Here is a 24,930-nt window from a genome sequence, read left to right as displayed (position 1 = left end):
TGCAATATAAATAAACTTGCCTTGCCTTCCATTGCCTTTTTCTGACATGTTTAGGACTTTTTTCTCAGAATTCTGATTTTAATCTCGGAATTTTGGATCTTAATCTTAAAGGGCACCATGAAGAAGGAGATGTGGGAGCATACAGCTTCACTGACAAAGATGTGAGTTGTTTGGTAGGAACAGTAACACATTGGTGGAAAATGACGGACATTTGTGAGTTTTATTAATGGAAGGGCAGTAGGTGATTAAAACAAGAGAGCTCGTTTGGTCTCTAAAAAAGACAAGGCTACGGCTTGATTGATGCTAACAAGAAAAAACAAAAACAAAAAAAGTCATAATTCTGAGCGAAAAATCCATAATTTTGAGATCAAAATTCAGAATTCTGACTTTTTTCCCACTGAAATCATATTCAAAAATCCGTTAACTTTTTTTTTTCAGTAGCCCTAATCCTCTTGCGTAGGAAATGCCTCGCTTTTTTTAATTTTTTTTTTTATTTTATCTATTGCCGTAATTTCAGTTACTAGTTCCAGACGGATCGTTTTAAGAGACGGACCGGAAGTGGTCCTACCGTATTATTGTTCCCTGTAGTCGCTCTGTATTTTAGAGGTTTATTTGTTTGGGGATTTTTGTCAGTTATTTCTTCTTTTGGAGTAAATATTTTCAATTCACAGCACGATCATATGCAGCAGTATATTGTGAGGTTAGGGGGTACGTATTGTCTTGTTTTGAGGTGATACAAATTTGATACTTTAAATCTGTTTCTCATCGAAAGCGATTGGTTGTGATGTAGAGATAACTGTGTTTTCAGGCGTGTTGTTAATTATCTGCGTCTTAAGGCCAGTCTGCTTTGGTTCGGTGTGGATAATCTACAGCAAACATGGACGGGGGTAGAGGAAGAGAGGGTCGGAGCTGGGACTGGAATAACCCGCACTGCAGAGCACAGATGGATCAGATATTTTTCCGTGAACAGGACTACATCCAGACCGGATCCTCCGAACACAAGGAATTCTGGAATTTCTTTGATCGTTTCCAGCGGTTTAAAGCTAAGAGGGAAATGTCTGGTTCTGGAACCAGAGACGAAGTTAAAGAAAAGAAAAAATCTGGCACCGAAAAGGTGAATTTGGGACTTCCAACAGAGTACGACCCTCGGTACCGGATCAATCTATCTCTGTGTTCAGCGGACATTGAAAAGCGAATGGGAAAAACGGATCCCAGAGGCAGGCAGAGATCCTCAGGTCCAGGTCCACAGGAGATCACAGACTGCCGATTGGCTCTGTTGCATTTCCTGGACTTCAGCCAGAAGCAGAGCTTTGGGAAACTGGCCAAGCTTCGCAGGGACCAAAAGAACCTGCCTATCTTTCAGTACCGAGATCGGATTGTGGATCTGGTTCGGCTTCACCCAGTGGTAGTGGTGGCGGGGGACACGGGCTGTGGGAAATCCACACAGGTGCCACAATATTTGCTCTCGGCTGGCTTTAGCCAAATCGCCTGCACCCAGCCCAGGCGGATCGCATGCATTTCCCTCGCAAAGAGAGTCAGCTTTGAGAGCCTCAATCAGTATGGATCAAAGGTTAGACCATTTGGAAATACAGAACTTAAAACAGCATTTAAAGTAAAACTAACAAATCACTGATGTATGCTTCTATAAATATCAGGACTGTTGGAATACTCACCCTAGATTTTAAGAGTGCATAAGTGTCTGTCAGATTGTAAAACAAGTATCAGATGAATATGATTTAAACTATTCTGTTGGTCAGTCTGTAAGTAGATGGCTGTTTTCCTTCCCAATCTCAAGTCTTTTGCTGCTTTTATTAGGCTTGCTTCATTTACAGCTTAATAGACCACAGGAGTAGATTTAAAATGTTGAAATAAGACCAGCATTACAGCCAATAATCGAAGGAATATCACATTTTAAAGTGAATTTCATTCAAATATTCATACTCTTCTGATTAATCAGTAGCAAATCAAACTTTGGATAAACTACCATCAGGCTCTTGGCTGCTACTTTGATCAATGCTCTCCTTGGCTGCCTTGTCAGGATAAGTTAACAGCCAAGTCCTCATAGGTACTGAGGTGTGTCATTCTGTCCATTAAGATAATTAATTTAATAGAATTCAGTGAGTTGACTGAAGATTTGGATTTTGTTTCATAATCTCACCGTTTTTTAAGCTTCTCTGCAACTTTCTTCTTTATCTGCCTAATATGCTCCTTAATTCCTAAGGACGTTTGTTCATCTTTTAAGCCTTCACTGAAAAGCTGGAGTTATACTGAGATTAAATCGCACAGAAATTAACTCTTACTACTGGACTTAGTAAAGGGATTTGCTGGATTTAATATAAATTATACATGAGCTGGAACCAAATGTTTTAAAAACTTTTTGTGAAATAAAAACCGTAAAAGCCATTAATCCTTAATCTATCAGGCAATATCCAAAGAAATTATACTAAAATCATTTTAGAAGGTTCTGCATTTTGTCATTGCAAAGTATTCAATAATCTGTAACCAGCAGAATTGTTCAAGAAAACGTTTCTCGCAGAAACAGGAGGAAATGACTTTGTTCTTAGATGATCTCCATTTTAATACCTCTTTGTTTTCAGGTTGGTTATCAGATCCGCTTTGAGACTTCTCGGACTGCGGCCACCAAGCTGCTCTTCCTGACCGAAGGTCTGCTGCTGCGACAGATCCAGCAGGATAAGACTCTGGATCAGTACCAGGTGGTGATCGTGGATGAGGTTCATGAGCGACACCTCCACTGTGACTTCCTCCTTGGGGTCCTACGCTCTCTGCTTGCTGACCGCCCAGGCCTCCGTCTCATCCTCATGTCAGCCACCATCAACATCAAGCTCTTCTCTGAATACTTCCACAGCGCTCCTGTGCTGCAGGTACCAGGGAGACTGTTTCCTATTCAGGTAAGAATCACACAGCAGTAATGGCAGGCGCTCCTTTTTGAGCTGTTCTCTTCAGAGTCGGCTTTTCTTTCTCTTGTTCTGTTTCCAGGTGATTTACCAGCCCATTCCCCCTGAGGAGCAGCCATCGCGTTCAGAGAAACTGGATCCCAGACCGTACCTGCGCATCCTTCAGGGCATCGACCAGCGTTACCCTCCAGAGGAGCGTGGGGACCTGCTCCTCTTCCTCAGCGGCGTGGCAGAGATTTCCACCATCCAGGAGGCCTGTCAGGTTTACGCCACGCACACCAGGCGCTGGATAGTCTTACCACTGCACAGCACCCTCTCTCTCGCTCAACAGGACAAGGTCTGGTCAGCATAGACTAGATCTGTGATAAAGAGATCATTTATTAGCTCTAACTAAAATTATGATCACATTTTTCAGGTGTTTGACGTTGCTCCTCCTGGCGTCAGAAAGTGCATCATCTCTACCAACATTGCAGAGACCTCAGTTACAATAGACGGGGTCCGGTTTGTTGTGGACTCAGGTACAGATCTGTCCTGGGTTTGAGTTTTCAAAGGCTTTGAGTATCTTCACTTCAGGTTTTCTGATTTTTAGGAAAGGTGAAGGAAATGAGCTTTGACCCGAAGGCCAAGATGCAGCGTCTGCAGGAGTTCTGGATCAGCCGAGCCAGCTCTGAGCAGAGGAAAGGTAGAGCTGGCCGTACAGGTCCTGGTGTTTGTTACCGTCTCTATTCAGAGTCCGACTACAATGCCTTTGCTCCGTATCCTGTGCCTGAAATCCACAGAGTGGCTCTGGACTCCTTGGTTCTGCAGGTAGGAGCATCCTGATGCACACAGATTGAATCTCTGGCTATAGAAACAAGCGCTTCATTTATGCGTTCTTGTCCCTGCAGATGAAGAGTATGGATCTTGGGGATCCTCTTTCTTTTGTCTTCATCGATCCTCCACCAACTGCCAGTATCCAGACTGCAGTTACATACCTGAAGGAGCAGGGGGCACTAGACAGTCATGGTGAACTAACATCTATTGGTAGACTGTTGGCTCAGCTGCCTGTCGATGTTGTTATAGGTGAGACTGTCCTCACTAGACTGTCGATTTTTAATGTCTGTATGTTCGTTACATAAAGACTTCTTTTTGCCCTTTAAACATCCACTCCCTTAAATGTTTTTTCCAGTTTGGCTTAAATCTCTGACATTGGGTTAATTACCTAGTTTCTAATATTTGTAGTCGTGATCTTAAGAACAATCTGTTGTTTAGCAGCAACCCCACAATGATGGCAAGAGTAAAGTCTTGATTTTCATGTTATTAATTTCCAGGTATTAATTAATATTGGAAGCAAAAATGTATGCATGAAAAAGTGTTTGAGTTTTTTAATTTTCATAATTTTGTCCATTTTTTAACTAACAAAAGTCTCCCAAAGCCTTCTAAAAACCAACATGTATTTTTTTTATTCACCACATTACAATGATTAAAGATAGTATCCAGCAATATTTAGCTTTTCTGTCAAATGGGCTGGGTGCACTTTCATTAGAAAATCTTTAAATCAGCCATCATTTTATGTTGATACAGGATAATAATCAAAAACTTTTTAAATCAACCCTGACTTGGCTCAATAAAAACAAAATAACCCTTTGTTCTTTGGCTTTCTCAGTCATATTTTGGGGACAAAAGCTTATGCATCAGTATCTGGGGAGCCTTTAATTCCGCATTGTGCAGCTAGAAATATGAATATCTTCACCTCAGAGCTGGCAGACCCATTTTGTCAATTATACGGTATGCCTCCAGAGGGTACGGAAGAGGATTAGGGCCACTGAAAAAAAAAAAAAAGTAAACTGATTTTTAAATTTTATTTCAGTTTAACATAGGAAAAAAGTCAGCATTCTGAGATTAAACTCAGAATTCTGACTTTTTTCTCAGAAGTCTGAGATTAAAGTCAGAATTTTGACTTTTTTCTCAGAATTCTGACTTTCATCTCAGAATTCTGACTTTTTTCTCAGAATTCTGACTTTAATCTTAGAATTCTGACTGAATTCTGACAATAAAAAAGTCAGAATTCTGAGAAAAAACTCAGAATTCTGACTTTAATCTCAGAATTCTAAGAAAAAAGTCAGAATTCTGAGATTAAAGTCAGAATTCTGAGAAAAAAGTCAGAATTCTGGGATTAAAGTAAGAATTCTGAGAAAAAAGTCAGAATTCTGACATTAAAGTCAGAATTCTGACTTTTTTCCCATACTATACTGAAAAAAAAAAAAAAAAACTTTTTTTTTTTTTTCCAGTGGCCCTAATCCTCTTCCGTAGTTTTTAGATGATGAAATTAGAAAAAATTATTTAAAAAATCGAGGAAAGCACAGCTGTAAAGAGGAAAGATGAGGTAGAGAGTGGGTGCAATAATAAAAGACGCCTCTAGAGGCCACTAAATTGCATTCGTTTTTTGTAGTTTACCATCTAACTACAATTTATACGCCCTTTATACTTTAAAATATAGTTTTTGCATAGTTTAAATTTAGCTTATAGATATATTTTTATGTGGTTATTTGTAATTTGATATTGTTATATTTATTATTGATCACTATTGTTCTTATAACCTTTTTTATTTTTGTGGTGGTAATATTTAAATAGCCTTTCAGTTTTTCCTTGTTTGTATTTACTGTAATTTGTATGTAAATTGTGGAACATAGTTTTAACTAAAGATAACAGTTAAAACAATGCTTTTCAAATGTTTTTTTAATGTATGTAACCCATCAATGGGTACCATATAAAATCTCTTATAGGTCCCCACACTGTGCGAGTTATCTGTGTCCACCTAAAGAGCAGAAGGTTATTGCTTTACACTTATAAAGACTAAACTTCCATCCTGCAGGAAAGATGTTGGTGCTGGGCTCCCTGTTCAACCTGGTGGAGCCGGTTCTGACCGTTGCAGCAGCCCTCAGCGTTCAGTCACCATTCCTGCGCAGCTCGCAGCAAAACCCGGACTGCAACACTGCCCGCCAGCCCCTGCACAGCAACCAGGGAGACCCTTTCACTCTGCTTAACACCTTCAACGCCTGGGTGGAAGTCAGTAGCTTGTGACGTCACATGTTTCTGTTTTCTTAACATGAAATCATTTTGTGACGAGTGCTGACTGAGTTATGAACTCAACAGGTGAAAGGAGAGAGAGGAGGCGGGTCCAGGAAGTGGTGCAGGAGGAGAGGCCTGGAGGAGCAGAGACTTTATGAGATGGTCAACCTACGCAGACAGTTCAAGGCAAGCTTCTCCTCATCATCACTTTCATTTGTTAAGTTACTTTTTTAATAATAAGAGTTCCTGGTTGGCTTACAGGAATTGCTGAGGAGCCACGGCCTCATTGAGTCAGAGGACAAGGCTCCCTCTGGTGGCGACCGTGAGCAGCGCAGGGAGAGGTTCACAGAGAGGAAGAAGCTGCATCAGTTGAAAAGACACCATGAGCAGCAGGAGGGGACTAAACGTAAGGTCCTAAGGCTGGAGGAGGGCCAGGATGGAGAGATCTCCTCAGGATCAGACACAGAGGGCAGAGGCAGAGGCAGGAAGGGCAAGGAGGGAAAAGAACAGGATGTGGACATCCAGGTGAGCTCAAAGAACAATACAGATATGAAGCAGCACTCCCCCTTAGTTTATATAGAAATCAGGGTTGTGATGTTTAAATACTTTATTATTTAGACCAAAGAAATTCTTTAATTTTCTGATTTAAAAGGGTTTTACCGTATTTTCACGACCATAAGGCGCACCGTACTAAAAGGCGCAGTCTCAGTTATGTGTCTCATTTCTGTATTTAACACACACATAAGGCGCACCGGACTATAGGGCGCGTTTTTTATATACAGGTACATGTCCTCTACTACCTTTAAATACCTCTACTGCGTATTTAAAAATACAGCGGGGGCAAAACTGAGTATGATTGTGCTTTATTCATGTATTTATTACAAAGTATTAATCAAACCTGGGAGCTGGCCATGAGACAGACACATCGCAGATGACAGAGCTGTGATCACTCCTAAATTAACTTAAAATCCTGAAACCTGCCGACAGAATATGTTCGCTTTTATTACCGGTATCCTGGTGCCTGCAGTTTAAATTATTTAGATGAAAAACACCTGCCAGCCACCGCGTGAATCCGGAGGCTGCCCGGCCTAGAGGCTGCTGATGAAGGGATTTCTACTGTCGGTGCATTGCTGGTATGTCGGGGTCTGAGCGCCTCCAATAGAAATAGTATAGGCAGGATAATAATCTGGATGAACTGACTGCAATTATTAAGTTTTCAGGTGGACTTTCTCACTTAAAAACATATTAAAACTACTTTATTCCCACTGATCACAGCAAATATAGCTGCAAGATTTAGATTATTTAGATGAAAAAACACCTGCCAGCCACCGCGGTGAAGAGGAGGAGACACGCCCAGAGGCTGCTGTTGAATTAAGTTTTCAGGTAGAAAAATAGAGCGGGAGCAAAACTGAGTATGATTGTGCTTTATTCATGTATTTATTACAAAGGATTAATCAAACCCATCAAAGTCATCATCCTCTGTTTCTGAATTAAACAGCTGCACTAAATCAGAAATGCCAATTTCCCCTTCTTCGCTGTCAGAGTCACTTTCCGTGCAGCGCGGCTCCTCAGAAATAATGCCGGCTTTTGCGAAAGCTTGAACAACAGTGCCAGCAGACACGTTTGTCCAAGCATCTACAATCCATCCGCAAACAGTGGCGTAACTTGCCCGGCGCTGCCTTCCACTTATCCTGAAACTGTGGTCTGTCATCCATCGCTCCCACGCCGCTCGCAGCCTTACTTTGAACGGCCGGTTCACACAGATGTCGAGCGGTGGAAGTTCCTTTGTCAGACCCCCCGGGATAACGGCGAGCACAGCGTTTATTTTTTTTCACCATGTTTTTCACATCAGCTGTGAGATGGGCACGCATGGAGTCAGATTAACAGCGATGGTGTGGTGATGAGTGGGAAAAAAAACACCTGGTCTCCTTACATTCACCTCCCTCAGCCACTCTTTCATCATCTCCTCAATGAGGTTGTCTCAAAAGTCGCAGTTGCAACACACATAGGGCGCACCGCACCAAAGGGCGCACCGCACATTTTGAGGGGAAAAAAAGAAGTTTATGTGCGCCTTATAGTCGTGAAAATACGGTAAATGACATTAAAGTCTGGATATTGTGTCTGATTGAATGAAAAGACAGTTGCTACTTAAATAAAATAACTCGAAGGGGAAACTGACAGCTGATGTTCAAAGTAGCTCCGCAAGTTTTTAAAAATAAAAGCAGGGTTTAAAAATATCCTGAAAGCTCGAAAATGTTCTGGAAAAAGTCACAGAAGTGCCAAAGCTTTTCATTTCTCAGACACATTCAGCTCAGATAGATTATTGTACCAGTTTAATCTCATGGTACCAGAGAAGCGCAGGTTAATAGTGTCTTTGTTAACAAAATACGAATTTTGTTGTTTGTTGGAAAACAGGAAGTGAAGTTTAAATTACGTCACAACGTCTCGGAGCTCCAGGAGGCCGTCAACAACAGCCAGGACTTGTCGTCGCGGCACCAAGGTTTGCTGAAGCTGCTGCTCTGCCGAGGACTCTACCCTCAGCTGGCTCTACCTGATGAGCACAACTCCAACCGCAAAGACTCAGAGCAGGTCTGGGTTCACGCTGTACCCACATAGGGAAGGCTCACGTTAGGAAGAACAGTTATTAGAGCTGCTGGTTAAGATTGGTAGAAAATCTTAAGATAATTTTTTTTCTTTTTTCCCTTTTGTCTTTTTTTTTTAATCAGTAAAATAAAAGGAAAAAAAGCAAATGAAAGACATACACAAGAAAACCTTATAAACTAGTGATAGAGTTATACTAATGCTGCCAAATTCTTACATATGCAAAAGCAATTTAATCATCAGCTATACCTGACATTTTATAGGTCATGCTTGTGTCTCATTTACTTTAAATTTAGGGTGAAGGTCTGTCTTTTCATCGATCAAACTTCCTGTAAACATCCATCCTCAGTATTAGAGATTGTGGTTCAGGGTTGACTCATCTTCTTGTTTTTGCCTTCCTCCTGGCTGTCAATATTTATTTCCTCCAAATAACGATCTTCTTTCTTTAAGCCTGATAACAAACTCAGATACATCTTAATGAAGCTTATTGGTACTCCTCTATTTTAACAGTTTTACCTTAAGGTAAATAATCAGACTTATCCACTTTTATATCAAATATTATATCATCAAATGTTATATGACTAATTAATGGCACCAAAATGAAAGATTCTTCAGATTCTGAAGAGTTTATTGGATCAAATCCTGAGTACAGAGATAGTAACTCAAACATGTAGATGTTTTTTAGCAGGTTGTCTGTGATGCTTGTTTTGGGTCATTATTCTGCAATTTACTGACTGACTAAGATTTACTACTGACTAGATTTTTATTTATTAAACATAGTGGAACAAAAAATACTTATCAACAGAAGAAATTGTGCTACAAAACCATCTAATGATTTTATAGTTGCCCCAAACACAACTCACAACTAAATGAATGAATATATATCAAGCTTCATGAAGCACCTTCATGTCTACCTATTCTCCTTATTTCTGGCTCGAACGCTGCGATTCTTTATGCTGACAGATTCACAGCAAAGCTGAGGTTTGTCACAACGTTCTGCACCAAAGAAAGATAGAAATAAACATATTTTCCATGAAACATTTCAGTGGCTAATCTAAATTGTTATTATTAGCTATATAGCTTTTCAAGAAGAGAACTAAAAATATACTCTTGAACATGAATTACTTCTCCACATATTTCTCACTTGTCTTTAGTGGAATCTGAAAGTTTCCATTTGTGATTGTAGGAAGGAGAAGGCTTTTTCCTTGCTTGCTTCCTAAACAGCCCTTTAGCCTGTTGATATTTTCTAACGTTTGTCATGGAGACTTCCTCTAGATCCCAGTCATTGCAGCAGTAACTTCTGGAAGTGTGTGTTAGTTTCCTTTACGTCCCTGCTCAGTGTTAGCTTAGCTAAACTTGGCTTGTCCTCCAGCCTCGTTAATCTCAGTTCCAGTTGTGTTTAAATCTTTGGTTTGTTGCTCCGACTCTCGATATGAGTGAGTTTAGTTGAGGCGGAGTTTCCTTGGAGCCATGTCTCCTTTTCTTTAATGTCATGTTTGCTTGTCTTTCTTATTTTGAAGAACTTCTGAGTAAAATAGGCCTCTGTGTCACATCAAAATTATACCCATGAAACCAGCAAGTTATCTATGATCAATATAAAGTTCCTATTCTCACTTATCAAGAACCAGAATTTTCTAAAATATATATTTTATTTCCACACAAAAAAAGAAGAAGAAGAAATTGTTGAATTAGTGTAAACTATAAAGCATAAGAAATGCCTCAGTGTATTTTGGAGGAATTGTTTGTGGTCCTGATTAGGGCCGAAACAATTAACCGGATTTATGTGATGATTGATTTTATATATTTTATATATATTTTTTACTGTTTTTAAGGCTGCACTTTTCGAAAAGATGAAATTGTCCAGAGAACTGTTCCAAACGAAATCTCTTTTTGTTTTACACTTGTGTAAACAAAATGACAAATAAGTCTAAGTCTAGATTAGCTGACAGTTACCCACTTAGAGCAATAATTATACCAAAATTGTATTTAAAAAAAAGTAAACATTTTGCATTTAAGATAAAAAAAACTTTTTGTCTGTATATATGTTCTTTTAGCGTGTAAGATAATGGATGGATGGATGGATGGATGGATGGATGGATGGATGGATGGATGGATGGATGGATGGATGGATGGATGGATGGATGGATGGATAGATGGATAGCTAGATAGATAGATAGATAGATAGATAGATAGATAGATAGATAGATAGATAGATAGATAGATAGATAGATAGATAGATAGATAGGTGGATAGATGGATGGATGGATGTTCTATCCAGAACTCCTTGAGTGGAAAAGTTGTTGTTTCACCTGGTTTAATTTAATAAAAAGTCTTCATTAAGGAATCTTTCACTATCCGATTATTAATCAATTGATCAAAAAAATTGTCATTACCGTAGTTGCAGCCCTATTCCTGATCATTGGGCAAACTGAAGTACTTTCAAAACAGATATTTCAATGCACTGAGGTTTCTTTCCTTCACAAATTGAAAAGATCTAATATTACTAAACTAGTAATAGAAATAATATTTGTGTTTTTTCCTGTTTTAGAAAAGAGATACGTTTACTTTAGTATCCTCCTCACTAAGGGGTCAGCTTTGAATGTGGAGGGCACATTTTATTGATTTTTAACATGAAATATGGTTTAAAAAGTCGTGTCTTTTTGTCACCCTTTGTAGGTGTTTCACACAAGGAACAAGCATGGCGTGGTGATCCACCCGACCAGTGTGTTCGCCAGCGATCCAGAGGTGCTGCATGTTCCTGAGGGCGACGCCAGAGAAACAGGTGACCTCACTCAGGTGGACAACAGCTTAGAAAATTTAAACCAACACTAAGTAACCTTTCAACCATAAAATATTTCCATAACTTTGGTGATTATACATCAACACAAAACTAGATATCTCTGTCATGGCCTGAGTGGCGTCTATATCGCTTTCACAGGCACTAAGCAAATTTAAGGAGGGCGGCTCTAACCCTGCCACACTAAAACACTACAAATGTGCAGACTGCTTTACGGCACACATCACTTCCCTCATTGGTTCTAAAGACAGAAGTCGATGCGGCTAAACTTGTCTTGGAGACAAATTTTGTGCAAATTGTGCAGGATTGATATTCAGGGAATGCGGCACCTTCCTTCTGGGATCTATACGTTTGTTTACAGTGAAATTATTAAACATAACCTTATATCTATCTGTTTCAAGGCTGTAAATGTGTCAGAATATCAGTCACTGACAGGTCTAGGAGAGGCCAGTACCTCTTATTACCTCATTGCTACTCTTTTTTTTTTTCATGCAACGACTGGAAACGGAAATCTAGTTCAATCCAACAGCGGAGACTCAGAGATCAGGAATTTACAAAGCTGGTCATTATGGGAGATGTTGTCTTCCTTCAGGCAAAACAATACAGCTTTTGTCCACTGGGGGGAACATAAATCGACCAAAACTAAAAGTTCTTTAGACCTGCTATATGATGTTCTTGAGTAATGAAAAAATTTTTAAAGCCGTTTAGTTGTTGTTTTTTTCATCAGAATACCTCATAGAATACTAAATAAAATTTGAACTGTGTTTCAAACACACCAAACAGAGTCTACAAGTTATTTCTGAATATTAGTTGACATTCTCTGTATAGTATGTGTTCCTTTGTGCTAGGGATTATTAAAATCATTTTTAAATAAGTAATAAGAGTAATTTCTAATTATTTTATTATTGTTCTTCATGTAGTTTTGTGTTTTTATGTTGATCTTTAGCTACTCAGTTATGCAGATGTATAAAAAGCTTCTTCAGTATGAGCCTTTTTTTTAACACACATTAACCACATGAGAATTGTTTTTGCTTCTTCATCCCCGGCTTAAAAAAACATCACCTTACTCGGAGTCCTACCATACCAGCTCTGTTCATTTAGGAAACAACAGAGTCATCTTTAAAGAGTAACTTAATTTTTTTTATGTAAAAAATTGTACCATTACATGTTTAGACACAGGGTTAGCTTTATCAGCTCCACTCTGCTAATATTCTGACCCCAGATTTACCTGTTAAAGTTCCATTCATTGCAAACTGGATTTTACCTCATTAATTGCACAGATCTTTAAATGTTTTACAACTTAGATGTGGTGGAAAAGAAGAAACTGTGTCTACGGTTGACATCTCTATCAACCGTTCAGAAAAGGAAACAGTCACACCTGTCCTAGAAAACCATCAATGATCTGGAAAGAAGAATGTCTATGTTATACTGCTCCCTCTGTAGCCTCCTTGTCTTTATTTAAACAATTATGTTTATGATCCATTGAAACTGATAGCTTGATAGATAGGAATGAACTCGCTTTGTTTATCTGTCTATCTTTTTTTATCAACCAGTAGCTGATTTTTTGATACACAGATCAGACAAACATCTTTTCCTATGGGTTGAATTACAGCTTGAAGTTTCCTGCTAAGCAAAATGTTGCCTTCAATTTATGAAGAAGGACTGGATCAGTTATAATCGAAGCTTTCTAAAGTTTTTCTTTGCTAAATTTCTCTTTAGTTTTTATCCAATTGTTGGACCTGACTGTCCAGTTCTCAGAGATTTGACTTATTTGAGATCAAGTCTCCGTAACATCAAAGTGAGAAGCTTTTCATGTTATTAGAAATTTCACCTAATGTAACTACAGCTGATTCAAATGATTTCAGCAGCTCAACATCAGATTGTTTTTCTGTCAAATTAAATAAAACCCAGTTTTAGGTTGATGCTTACCACCTTGTTCTTACATATATTCCTCCTAAACGTTTACTTTGGTCTTTTAATGTGGTTATTTGGGTGTTCTTCTAAACTGTGAAGTATTATATATTATAATATAATGTAATATAAAATAATGTAATATAATATAAAATAATGTAATATAATAGGATATAATATAATAGGATATAATATAATAGGTTGATAGCATCTTTCTACATCTGTCTTAAACTTATTCTTCACTTCAACACACATTGCATCACAAATTTAGCAGCTAATACCTCTTTGTGGGAATCACCTTGATGGTGCTGAAATCCTGTTTTCTTTCTATAAAACTGTTGTAATTTTGAATAAAAAACTGGGGACAAAAACGTTATTATTAGTTATTTGCTGAGTTCTGACCTGGGCTCATTTATCCTCTGAAAGTTGAAGGGAAATGGTTGAAAATTATTGCAAGATAGCCTGGAAAACTTAATCAACTCCCACCCAGAAAAAAAGAAATCAAGAAGGTTCTTGTGATTGGAAACAAACTACAAAGCTCAAAAACTTTTGTCTAAATTAAAATGTAGTGTAGCACCAGCCAACATGTCTTGATGAGTGTGGATGTTGCTTCTGTTAAAAATGCTGTAAAGCAAATTGGGTTAATAAAAACCTTGATTCGCTTAAAAACTATAAAATTTATGTTATTTTAATGAAAACATGTTTTGTAACTAGAAATTCTATAGTAAAACATTAATGACCAAAGAAAATAGAGCAGTTTTTTTTTTTTGTGGCTTCTGAAAGTCATGAAGTAAAACTCGCACTACAACATTAGCTAATTCTTCTTATCTAACATTTTCTCTTTATTCTTGCCCTGCAGGACCTGACAGGAGGGACAGCTGCAAACATCAGCTCTTGGCCTTCGTCACGCTGCTGGAGACCAACAAACCGTATTTGTCCAACTGTGTTCGGGTGCCAGCTCTGCAGGTCAGTGTCTGGGACGTCCCGACTTCTGACTGAACCGTGTTTTAACTTTTAAATTAGGATTGGCAAAGAACAAACTTGCTTCTAGTAAAGTATTCCCACACACTGAGGCAGTGGGAATTTTATGAACCACTGATCTTAGGGTATTTATCGGGATTCTATGTGATATTGGTGCATCATAAATCATCATAAAGAGGAAAAGAAACAAAACCTTTTTTGAAGTTTTTTTTATAAATAATAAAACCCTGATTAGTATTAAGCTCCTTTTTTTTCTGGTACCAAAGCAATAATTTGTTTTTCAATTTTTATTGGTAAATAATTTTAAAGTCCACCTAATAGGATTACATTTAAAACAGTCTAAGCTGTATTTAATCACTGTTGTGGGACCATCAGTCTGTTCAACATTCTGATCACCAGGCTCTGCTACTGGTGGCCAACTCTGTGGATACCAACGCTGACTGCACCCGGCTGGTGGTGGACGGCTGGCTGGAGCTGGAAGTGAAGGAGCCCGAGGAGGCCCTGAGGGTCCTGTCCACATCCTTGAGTCTCAGGTCCGAGTGGGAGCGTCTGCTGAAGGCCCAGCTGGGACAGAGCTCATTGAAGGACTCCTCAGGCCAAGGAGTGTCTCGCAGAGACATGGAGAAGCTGAGCGACGGCCTGGTCCGCTTCCTGCTCTACACTGAGGTAAAATGGATGCTTCAGTGAGACGTCCTTCTCTTCTTCTACCTTGATGCACTGCTTTGCAGCTGGATGCTAAAATGAAGAGAAAAATCTGGAAAACATTTCAAATCTAAGGTTGCAATACTCTACATTTAAAGCCTGGAAATATTTAAAATATCCTTCTCCTCTGGGACTTGTTACATATAGAGAAAAAACAATTGTTTGTCAAATATGAACCTTTCTGCAGAGTCTAAATTAGAACCAAAACACACAAATTTAGTGAAGTTCTGCATTTGCTTTAAGAAATCGATCAAAACCTGACTGACTGTCAAGTTTTTGGCCTCTACAAACCACCTTGCCTTCTGCCCAAACTTGAAAAGGGCTTGCTCCCATCAAAGAGACTCAGGACCAACTCATCTCAGTGTCATCTTTTTATTTCTCTTTTCTTTTTCTTCTTTAAATCACTTCAATTTCAAAGACAAGACAACCAAGCAGGTTGAAAACCTACAAATAAACAAAACACAATGAATTAATAAGTTTCCAGTCAATGTTTTTTACTTTTGAGTTATCAATAAATAAGCAAAACAAAGTTAATTCCAAATGCATAAATCCATCTTTGTAAAGCCTGCTAGGTCCTCTGAATGCAGGTTTAATGTTTTAAAGTTCATTTCCTACCAGTGGTGTCTCTGCAGGAGCTTGAAGATGAGGTCTTTGTCTGTAGAGATTGCTCAGAACACAGGTGTGTTGAATTACTTTATAGGCTCCTGAAGGCCTGAGTGAGACAGATGGGTGCGCTTGATTTCTGTGAGGTGCGTACCAGTTGGGTGGAGATGGTATTGCACTCACACCAATACACCATTTGCTGTTTTAACTTGACACCTCCCACTTGAGCTCCTGGTCTTTGAACCTAAGGAGGTCACACCTCTTTCTCTTCACTAGATCTTGTCCCAGCAGGGTTTTCTTGTTCTTCTATTGGCAATAACACAACAATGCGCCTTACGTCTCTGTGAAGTATTGTTGAGGGTATCTTCATTTGAAGTTCCTTCCTCATCTTCCTCGTTTGTCCTCCAGCTCTCACAAGTGGTACGGGGTAACTTGGATAAGTACGAACATGCACATCTCTTACCGTCCCCTTTCCGTCACTTTTTACACTAATCACTCTGCCAAGTTTGTACTGACCTCTCAAAGCATTTTGGTCTGCAAGCCAAATAATGTCTCCGACAGCAACATTTCGCTTCTTTGAATGCCATTTACTTCTGACAAACAAATTTGGTCCAGCTAGTTGACTCCATTTTCTCCAGAATCTGTCCACTTCTGTTTGAATGAACCTTAATCTCTTGAGTGGATAACTTTTAAAGTCAAATCCACAGTTATCACTCTTTGGATCAGTTCTTCCAAGCAGCAGAGAGTTTGGGGTGATGTAGCTTATGCAATCTTCTCGACTTTGAGTTCTTGCATCTATTGGTCTTTCATTAGCCAGATTAGCTGCCATATACAGGAATGTTTGAAATTCACTCCATGTAAAAACTCCATCTGATCCTAGATTGTGCAATGCTTGCTTGACTATCTTTACAGCTGCTTCTGCTGCCCCATTCCTATGGGGGGAGTCTGCAGGATGTATTTTCCAGCTCCATTCAGTTCCATGTTTCAAAGCTTCCTGTTGAATTTGCTCTTTGTTTAGATGGTCCAAAAACAAGTAAAGATCAGCCAGGACAGGTTTGGCTCCAATAAAGTTTTTTCCGCCATCTGACCATAACTTCCTTGGATGTCCTCTCAAGGCTGTAAATCTTTGGTATGCTAACAAAAATCCTTCACTTGACTGATCGCTTACAAGATCTGTGTGAATAGCTCTAGATGACATGCAACAGAAGATAATGCCCCACACTTTCAGTTTAACTCTTTTCCGGGCCTCATCCCTCACTTCATAGGGTCCAAATAGATCAATAGTAGTAAACTCAAATGGTCTGGCAGGCAGTGTTCGTTCTGGTGGAAGATCGCCCATTATCTGTTCACATCTCTTTGCCCTGATTTTCCGGCACGTCACACAATTATCCACAACTTTTTTAGCCAATCTTCTGCCTCTCACCACCCATGCTTTCTTCCTCATCTGCAGTAATGTTCCAGCAATGTCTTCATGATTTACTTCATGAGCTTCAAGAGCAACCAATGTGGATACCCATGAGTCATATGGTAAAATGGGGACAACTCTTTTGTCTTCATTAAAGGATTGAATACGACCCCCACATACCTGAAGTCCAGAATCTTGTTCTTTAAACACAACTAGTCTGTTTAAAGTTGTGTCATTGAATGAGGTACTCACTTGTGCAGCCAGGAAAACATCTTTCAGTGCATTCTCACACTCTTTAACACTAAGCCCAGGATGGATGGTTGGTTGTTTGACATCTGTTGAAATTTTTCCTTTCACTTTTCTGCCACTTTGCTTGCTTTCCAAAGTGAGTTTCCAGTTTTCAACAGCTCTTCTCACCCATGCAATGACTCTGACTAGTTTAGAAAGACTACTATATCTTCTCTCTTGAATTAATTGTTTGGCAATGAATGTAAGAGGAGAGATTTTGAGTTGGCTGTCTTTTTCTTTACACTCTGTAGCTTTTAAAGCATTCTTTGTCACATCCTCATCACACATTTTTTGTTTAGTTTGCTTAGACTGTGCTCTGGTTGTTACTGCTGAGAAAGCTTTTCTCTGGAGCTTTTCAACACCTTCTTTTGCACCTATAGCAATGTCTTTGGCTGATCTTATCGGCCATTGATCAATAGGTTGCGACAAGAATTTTGGTCCATTTTGCCACTGTGAGTCCTCTTGGAGGTACTCAGGACATGCTCCTCTTGATGTAATGTCTGCGACATTGAGCTCACCTGGAATCCACCACCAATCTGCAACCGCCCCAGCTTTCTGTATTTCACCAACTCTGTTAGCAAAGAAAGTTTGGTATCCATAGCTGTCACGCTGAATGGCTCCTAGCACAGTTTGGCTGTCCAGAAAATGGTACCAGCCTCCAATTTCCATCCTGCTGTGCTTTTCAACATACTTCCTCAGTCGAGCTGCAAACACTGCACCACAAATTTCTGCTTTTACAGGTTCTCCTTTCTGGTCAAGTGGAGTGAGTTTTGCTTTGGATTCTACAAGTCTCACTTGGATCCCTTGCTCTGTCTCCCATCTGAAGTATAGAACTGCACCATAACTTTTGTCACTTCCATCAGAAAAAGTTATTCCTATGGGCTTTCCAATCCAACTGATTGGTGTTAAACTCCTGTGAAATTTAATTTGGCCAAGGCGCACATACTCCTGGAACAACTCAATGGCTTCATTTCTTAGCCCATCAGAAAGTGGCTGATCCCAAGTGTCACCTGCTTTACCTGCAGTTCTGGTTTCTTGGAAAGCCTTCCTCACTAGAATGGCTCCTTTCTGTTTGGTGGGTGTGACTAGCCCAATGGGATCAAAAAGACTAGCTACTTGGCTAAGGAGTTCTCTTCTAGTGAGAGGATTTGGAGTATTTGCCCTCACTTCTCCTTCTTCTAGGTTTTGTCCCACTTTCATTTTTTTCATTCTTTTTGAGAAGTTGATTGATGTCATCACATATAATTTATCCTCCTCCACCAGATATCCCACTCCCAAAGCCTTATTATCATCTTCTTTCAACTGATTAGGGAGTGTAAAGATTTTTTCCCTGCTAGGTAAGGACATTTTTTGCCTCCCACTTTGACCTGATAGGACCCATGGTTTCAAAAAGAATCCCCCAGCTTGTAAGATCTCTTCCACCTTCTTAGTGTGCTTTTGCAAAAGTTCTGGGTCGTTGTCAGATGTTAAGATGTCATCAACATAACAGTCTTCTTCCAGGATCCTCCGCTCCTCTTTACAGCTGTTAAATATGGGCAGTTTTGCTGTCTCTCGCATTGCTACTTGGGCAATACATCCAGCAGGTCGATCCCCAATGTTAACTCTGGTAATGGCAAACTCACCGATCTCCTCTTCTGAGCTGTCTCTCCAGAGGAACCTGTGTAGATGTCTCTCCAGGTCCTCAAGCCACACAGAGTTATACATCTTTTTAATGTCTCCCAAGGCAGCATGCAGTCCCCTTCTGAACCTGAGTAGAACAGCACGAATAGGATTTAAAACATCAGGACCTTTCAGCAGAATATCATTCATACTTAGACCTTCAAATCTTTGACTGCTGTTCCATACTAAACGCACAGGAGTGGTCACAGAATGAGGATTTGGTGCCACCTGGTGGTTTACATACCATACTGGTCCTTTCCAGTTGTTTAGGGTGGCTTCTGTTAGCTTTATTGCTGCTTTCCTCTCCACCATTTCATGCACCTGGTTTGCATAGACAGTTTGCCATTCAGGCTCTTTATTTAATCGTCTTTCTGTTCTTAAGAAAGTTGATTCAACACTTTTCCTGTTATTGGGAAGACAAGTGGGTTCTACAATCCAAGGATACTTTGCATCCCAGTGGGGAGCATCACTGTGGTCATCTGCTTGCACATAGGTAAGACCTTGTTTAATTATTTCAAGTTCTTTCTCCTCCATTAATGTCATATCTTTTCCACCTGGTTGACATGTCCCACAGCGACATCCACCACACTTTGGTTCACAAGCTGTTCCTATGCTCTCCCACTTCCACCAATCAATGAACTCTTTATTGGTAGTTGTACTTTTGCTTTCTGCTTTAACTTCTTTGAAACTGCAGACTTCTTCATACTTTACAGCAGCAGTGCGCATAGAACGAGCAAAGTGTGTCTCTGACCTGTGTGCTGCCACGTCGACATCTTCACAAAGGTCCGGATGAGCTCCTCCCACGGCCATGCCTAGTGGACTGTTCCACAGGACCAGGTCTCCAACAACCTTGACTCTTTGAGGGGCCAGTCTGCCTTCTCTGTGACTTATTAGCAGCTCAATGGTATCTGGTCTTTTGAGGTCTTCCAGGTCAACATCTGGGAAAAACTTTTGCAGCTGCAGTGGTTGAATGACTTTATGCACTTTAGCAATTTCACTGAGTCCATAACAAATGAGCTGGTGGGCTTTCACTGTGCCTTTGGGGGTTTTGACTCTAACTTTTAACAGGTATCGTTTTGTTCTAACTTTGACTGACATTCCCCCAACACCATGAACAACTAATGTTATGTTCTCACCTTCTAGGTTCAACCTTTTAGCTGCTTGATGAGTAATGTAATTGGTATCAGAAGCCAAGTCAATTAAAGTGCCAATTTTCTGGCCTGCATTTGCAGTGACTTCCAACAGCATTAGAATGACAGGTTGCTCCTTTAGTCCATATGACTCCATAAGCCCAGGGACTTCACACTTTGTGTTTCTTGTTGAAGCAGTTACATTTGAAAAGGCTTTTCTGCATTCTTCTGCTAGTTCTGGTGAAAGTCCAGCTATGAATTTCTCCTGCTCTTCTGTTAGTCTATTTTTCCTTCTTGGTTTATCAATCCCAACCCTTGTAAGCTCACCCTTTGGGCAAAGGAGGAAATGGTGATCTGAAAAGCTCCCTTTCTTACAGTCTTTGTTTCTACAAAGGTAAGTGTTGATGCATCCAGCATCCTCTTCATGCTTTCTCAAACACCTTTTGCATGTTTCCAATGTCTTTACAATGTTGAGCTTTTCAGGTACATTCATTTCTTTGAACTGTTTGCAGAAGAATATTTTATCTCCATGTCTTGCGTCTCCACACACAATACAGACATGATTCTTTCTTGTGGATCGAGTAAAAGCATGTCGTTTCTCAACCTTCTTCTCAGTCTTTTCACTCACTCCAAGTTGCTCTAATCTCTCTAGAACTTCCTCCTGTGTTTTTAAAAATTTGAGAAGACTATCAAAATGGTTATCTGGTGTAACTGCATTGGCAGGATTAACCATAAAAACTAGCCAGTCTCTTTTGATAACATCAGGTAGTTTGCTCTCTAGAGATTTAATAACCAGAGGGTTTTTCATGGCTCCAATGTTACCTAGCTCTGTTAAGTCAGCTAGAGCCTTTTCAATTGTTTGTATAAGATCTATCACCTTCCTTGGCTGGTTTGCTTTCAGGGGTGGAGTCTTCTCAAGCTCTTCAATAATTTCTAAAGCAATACTTGACTTGTCGCCATACCTATTTTCCATCACTCGGAACATATCTGCAGCAGTATCATAAGCAGACAGGTGTAATTCACTACAGATCCTTTCATCTACACTATCCAACAACTGAAACTTTTTCACTTCCACTGAGCCACTTGGTTCTCCCTGCTTCTGCAGACTTTCCCAGTCTTTTCTCCATCTGTGAAAGTTTCTTTTACAGCCATGAAATTTTGGTAGACAAATGGGCCTGATCTTTACAATGGGTGCGGGTGGAGCTAGTATAGGTAAAGATGTAAGGTCTGATTGAGCAGCATCTGATTTACTCTTCTCCTCTGCGATCGTTTGTGCTATGGCAAACTGTGATTTTCTTGCTTGAAGTTTATTTTTCATCAATTTAATCTGTTTTATTCTGTCTTCAATATTGTCCCTCTCTTCTACAGGAATCCATATTTCCCAGGTCACAAAACTTTTAATAGATTCCTGGATCACATTCTCCACAAAGGACAGTTGGACTTCATATGCACTTTTGTTCACAGTTAAAACTTTTATGTCAGAAGCATCATTACATGCCTTTTCTGCCTCTTGGATTGCAGTATAGAGCTCATCTTGACCATATTTTTTCCACAAATTAGACTGAACTATTTGTTTGACTTCTTCTAATTTTGATTCACAGTCATCAATAGTCTTTTCCAAATCAGCTTCTTGCCGTTTATCAAGTTCACCAGCTTCAACTTCCATCTCTGCTAATAGTCCAGCTTTGTAATCATCATTTGAATCACTTACATGTCTGGCATCAGAGGTTAGCTTTTTGAACTCCTCTCGCAGTTCCATCTCTGTCATGTTGGAAGCTTTTCTGCTCAGGAAGTTTGCTTGCTTGGTGAAGGAAGATTTTGCCATGGTGCGATCCAGCTTCAATTGTTTCAGTGACTTTCCAAACATTTCTTCAGCCATTGTGGATTGTACAGATGAGATGACCTGATGTCCTCCTTGAGTTGATTTGTCAAAGCCCTTTTGTCAGGACTTCACCTTCATCAGGTCTTCAGTTGGTTTCCAACTGGTTTCCAATTGGCTTCCAAGTGGTTTTCCACTGGTTTTCAACTGTCAAGTTTTTGGCCTCTACAAACCACCTTGCCTTCTGCCCAAACTTGAAAAGGGCTAGCCATCAAAGAGACTCAGGACCAACTCATCTCAGTGTCATCTTTTTATTTCTCTTTTCTTTTTCTTCTTTAAATCACTTCAATTTCAAAGACAAGACAACCAAGCAGGTTGAAAACCTACAAATAAACAAAACACAATGAATTAATAAGTTTCCAGTCAATGTTTTTTACTTTTGAGTTATCAATAAATAAGCAAAACAAAGTTAATTCCAAATGCATAAATCCATCTTTGTAAAGCCTGCTAGGTCCTCTGAATGCAGGTTTAATGTTTTAAAGTTCATTTCCTACCAGTGGTGTCTCTGCAGGAGCTTGAAGATGAGGTCTTTGTCTGTAGAGATTGCTCAGAACACAGGTGTGTTGAATTACTTTATAGGCTCCTGAAGGCCTGAGTGAGACAGATGGGTGCGCTTGATTTCTGTGAGGTGCGTACCAGTTGGGTGGAGATGGTATTGCACTCACACCAATACACCATTTGCTGTTTTAACTTGACACTGACCTTAGAGAAGTGTGAAAAATATGAAACATGATGATAATATTTTAAAATCCTGTAACTAGTTTATTTGATTTTAAAAACAAAGAATTAAATAACTAAATAATAACTATTAGGAATTGAGTTTTCGGTTTATTTTACCGGAATTAATTATATAAGAAAAGAATAAGAAAATAATTGAAAGCTTTAATAGAAATAATAATGGAAAGAAAGAAATAGAAATAATAGAAAGCTTTTCTAGAATTGTCAGAATAAATGAGGCAAAAACAGATGTTTAGTTTTTACTAAAATGAATTATAAAATTTTAATTTTAAATATTAAAATCCAAAATGTCCAATTAAAAGTAAATAATTGAAATAATAATAATTGAAAGCATTTAGGCTCTAGTTTCTTACCTGCTGATATCCATAAGTTGGTTATAAGGTTATTTATTTATCCCACCATTATGGACAGAATGATGTCATTAATGGTTGGGTTTCAACCTGCCAACCACCTTTTAAAGTGTGGGGCGTTCCTCTGATACCAGAACCAGGCAGGTCGGCCTACAGCAGCAGAGGAAGAGCGGGATAAAGGGAAGGATGAAGGAACCAGACACCACTGCCTGATTCTGGACCTCCAGAGGCAGACATTTCTCCGTCTCTCTCTGGCATGTCAGATGTGTCATAATGGCGCAGTCATTCATGCATCATTCAGAGTCTTCTTTCATCTGCTGCCTTCAGTGGATCATCCGACTCCATTTCATCTCATATCTACACCTTAAAACTCACTATATCCTCCTTCCCCTACAACTCCATATTAAACATCTACTGTTAATATTTCTTCATATATCAAAACTAAATATCTCAGTAAAATGAAACAAAAACTTTACAATCAGGCTTTTCTAATAGCGAACCAAGTTTAATTGATGTTTCTCACTCTTTCTCAGGTCAATTACAGCCTTCAGCGCCTCACTGCTTTCCAGACCCAGAACCTGTACATCGGTCCTCAGAGCGAAGCTGATCCATCATTCTCTGTGGTTCCGGATCTGAGCCCCTTGTTTCCAGGAGCAGAAGCCAAGCCCGATCCCATTAAAGGAGGCTTAAGAGTGACAAGTTTCTTCACCTACAACTGTCTCGCTGTGAGTTTGTTAGAAATTAATTCAAGTATTTGTTAGGAGTTCTTGGGTTCAAAACGGCATTAGACTTTATTTGTTTACTTTTTTTGTATAAAAATTAGTCAAAAAGCTGCAAAAGTCAAGGACTAATGAAGGTCTGATGTATTATTGTAGAGTCACAAAGTGAAGCGATTCAACTTCCCTCATTAAACTATCTGACTAAAAGTCTGTTTCCTCCTGTGATCATCAGGATTCAAAGGATCTCTACAGCGAGTGTTTACGCACTTTCTGGAGCTGCCCGAACTGTGAGCTCTACATGCCTCTGACTCCTCTGGAGCGGATGCATCACGAAGCTTCCTGCAGGCCTGCTGGAGAACAGCAGGAGGCCGGAGGTCAGCAAATTCTCAGATTCATCTCTACTTATTTTCTTTAACTCTATGCATCTGCAGATACAAGAGACAGGGCACTAATTACGGGTCTGTTTCAGAATCGGAAGGTGGAAAGGCCGGCTCTTCCTCAGCTTCGGGTCTGACGAGGGTCTATCATTGTGACGTCTGTAACGAAGACCTGAAGCTCACCTCCACAGAGATCCTTAAACATAAAAGGCAGCACATGTTTTCTGCAAAGTGACTGGATGAGGACTGCTAGGCACCAACTTTTAACCCTAATGTCAAAACAAATACTTTTTGAAGTGGTTTCTTTTCTTCTCATTAGGACTTTTTAACCTGTTTATTTTTCTTATGGTCACTGCTTGTGATTTCTCCATCAGTCTGCAAAGATGGTAAAGATTAACTGTAAGAAAATGAACATAAATCTTTGTTTTTTACTAAAACTTGTCTAAACTTTTTTTCAGTCCCTTAAAGTATAGTCAAAAATTGATTGTTTTTACATAGCAAAAAATTGAAATCCAAATAAGTAGTTTTTCTTAAATTAAGTGCATTTTTTTCTTGAATGGAGGAAGTAAGTGAGACACTTTGCCAATTGAACGAGACAATTTACATTTAAAATAAGAAAACACAATTGCATTGTATTAAGTGCATATTATCTAATTATCTTATTTTAAGAGTAAAAATAGTCATTCCATTGGTAAATCATCTTAACCTGCTCAAATTAAGTGTAAATACACTTAATTTAAGACATTTTTACTTATATTTTAGATCGTTTTTTATATCCAAGTGGATTGAAAAACAAAATGTAAGAAAAGAAAACTCAGATTTAA

The 24,930-nt window shown here is 39.3% G+C and overlaps 1 protein-coding gene across 2 annotated transcripts; it reads left to right on the top strand.

Moving 5' to 3' along the window:
- Nucleotides 1-559: 559 nt before the first annotated feature.
- dhx34 (DEAH (Asp-Glu-Ala-His) box polypeptide 34) lies at nucleotides 560-24,543 on the top strand. 2 transcript variants are annotated; one of them, XM_038289963.1, is made up of 17 exons: nucleotides 560-730; nucleotides 809-1,570; nucleotides 2,598-2,909; nucleotides 2,998-3,252; nucleotides 3,331-3,433; nucleotides 3,505-3,722; nucleotides 3,803-3,977; nucleotides 5,770-5,963; nucleotides 6,051-6,152; nucleotides 6,228-6,491; nucleotides 8,382-8,555; nucleotides 11,244-11,349; nucleotides 14,135-14,241; nucleotides 14,656-14,922; nucleotides 23,544-23,735; nucleotides 23,962-24,103; nucleotides 24,199-24,543. In XM_038289963.1, exons 2-17 carry the CDS (start codon nucleotides 878-880, stop codon nucleotides 24,339-24,341), a joined length of 3,447 nt encoding a protein of 1,148 aa, XP_038145891.1. In that variant the 5' UTR covers nucleotides 560-730; nucleotides 809-877; the 3' UTR covers nucleotides 24,342-24,543. The 2 variants fall into 2 exon arrangements, with proteins under 2 accessions (XP_038145891.1, XP_038145892.1); XM_038289964.1 differs by having other exon boundaries at nucleotides 560-1,447.
- The last annotated feature ends 387 nt before the right edge of the window (nucleotides 24,544-24,930 follow it).

The sequence above is a fragment of the Cyprinodon tularosa genome, unplaced genomic scaffold, assembly GCF_016077235.1.
Source record: "Cyprinodon tularosa strain WSP-4 unplaced genomic scaffold, ASM1607723v1 ctg274, whole genome shotgun sequence".
Lineage (NCBI taxonomy): Eukaryota > Metazoa > Chordata > Actinopteri > Cyprinodontiformes > Cyprinodontidae > Cyprinodon > Cyprinodon tularosa.
The sequence above is the reverse complement of the archived record's forward strand: the minus strand, read 5'-3'. Positions and strand labels throughout refer to the sequence as shown.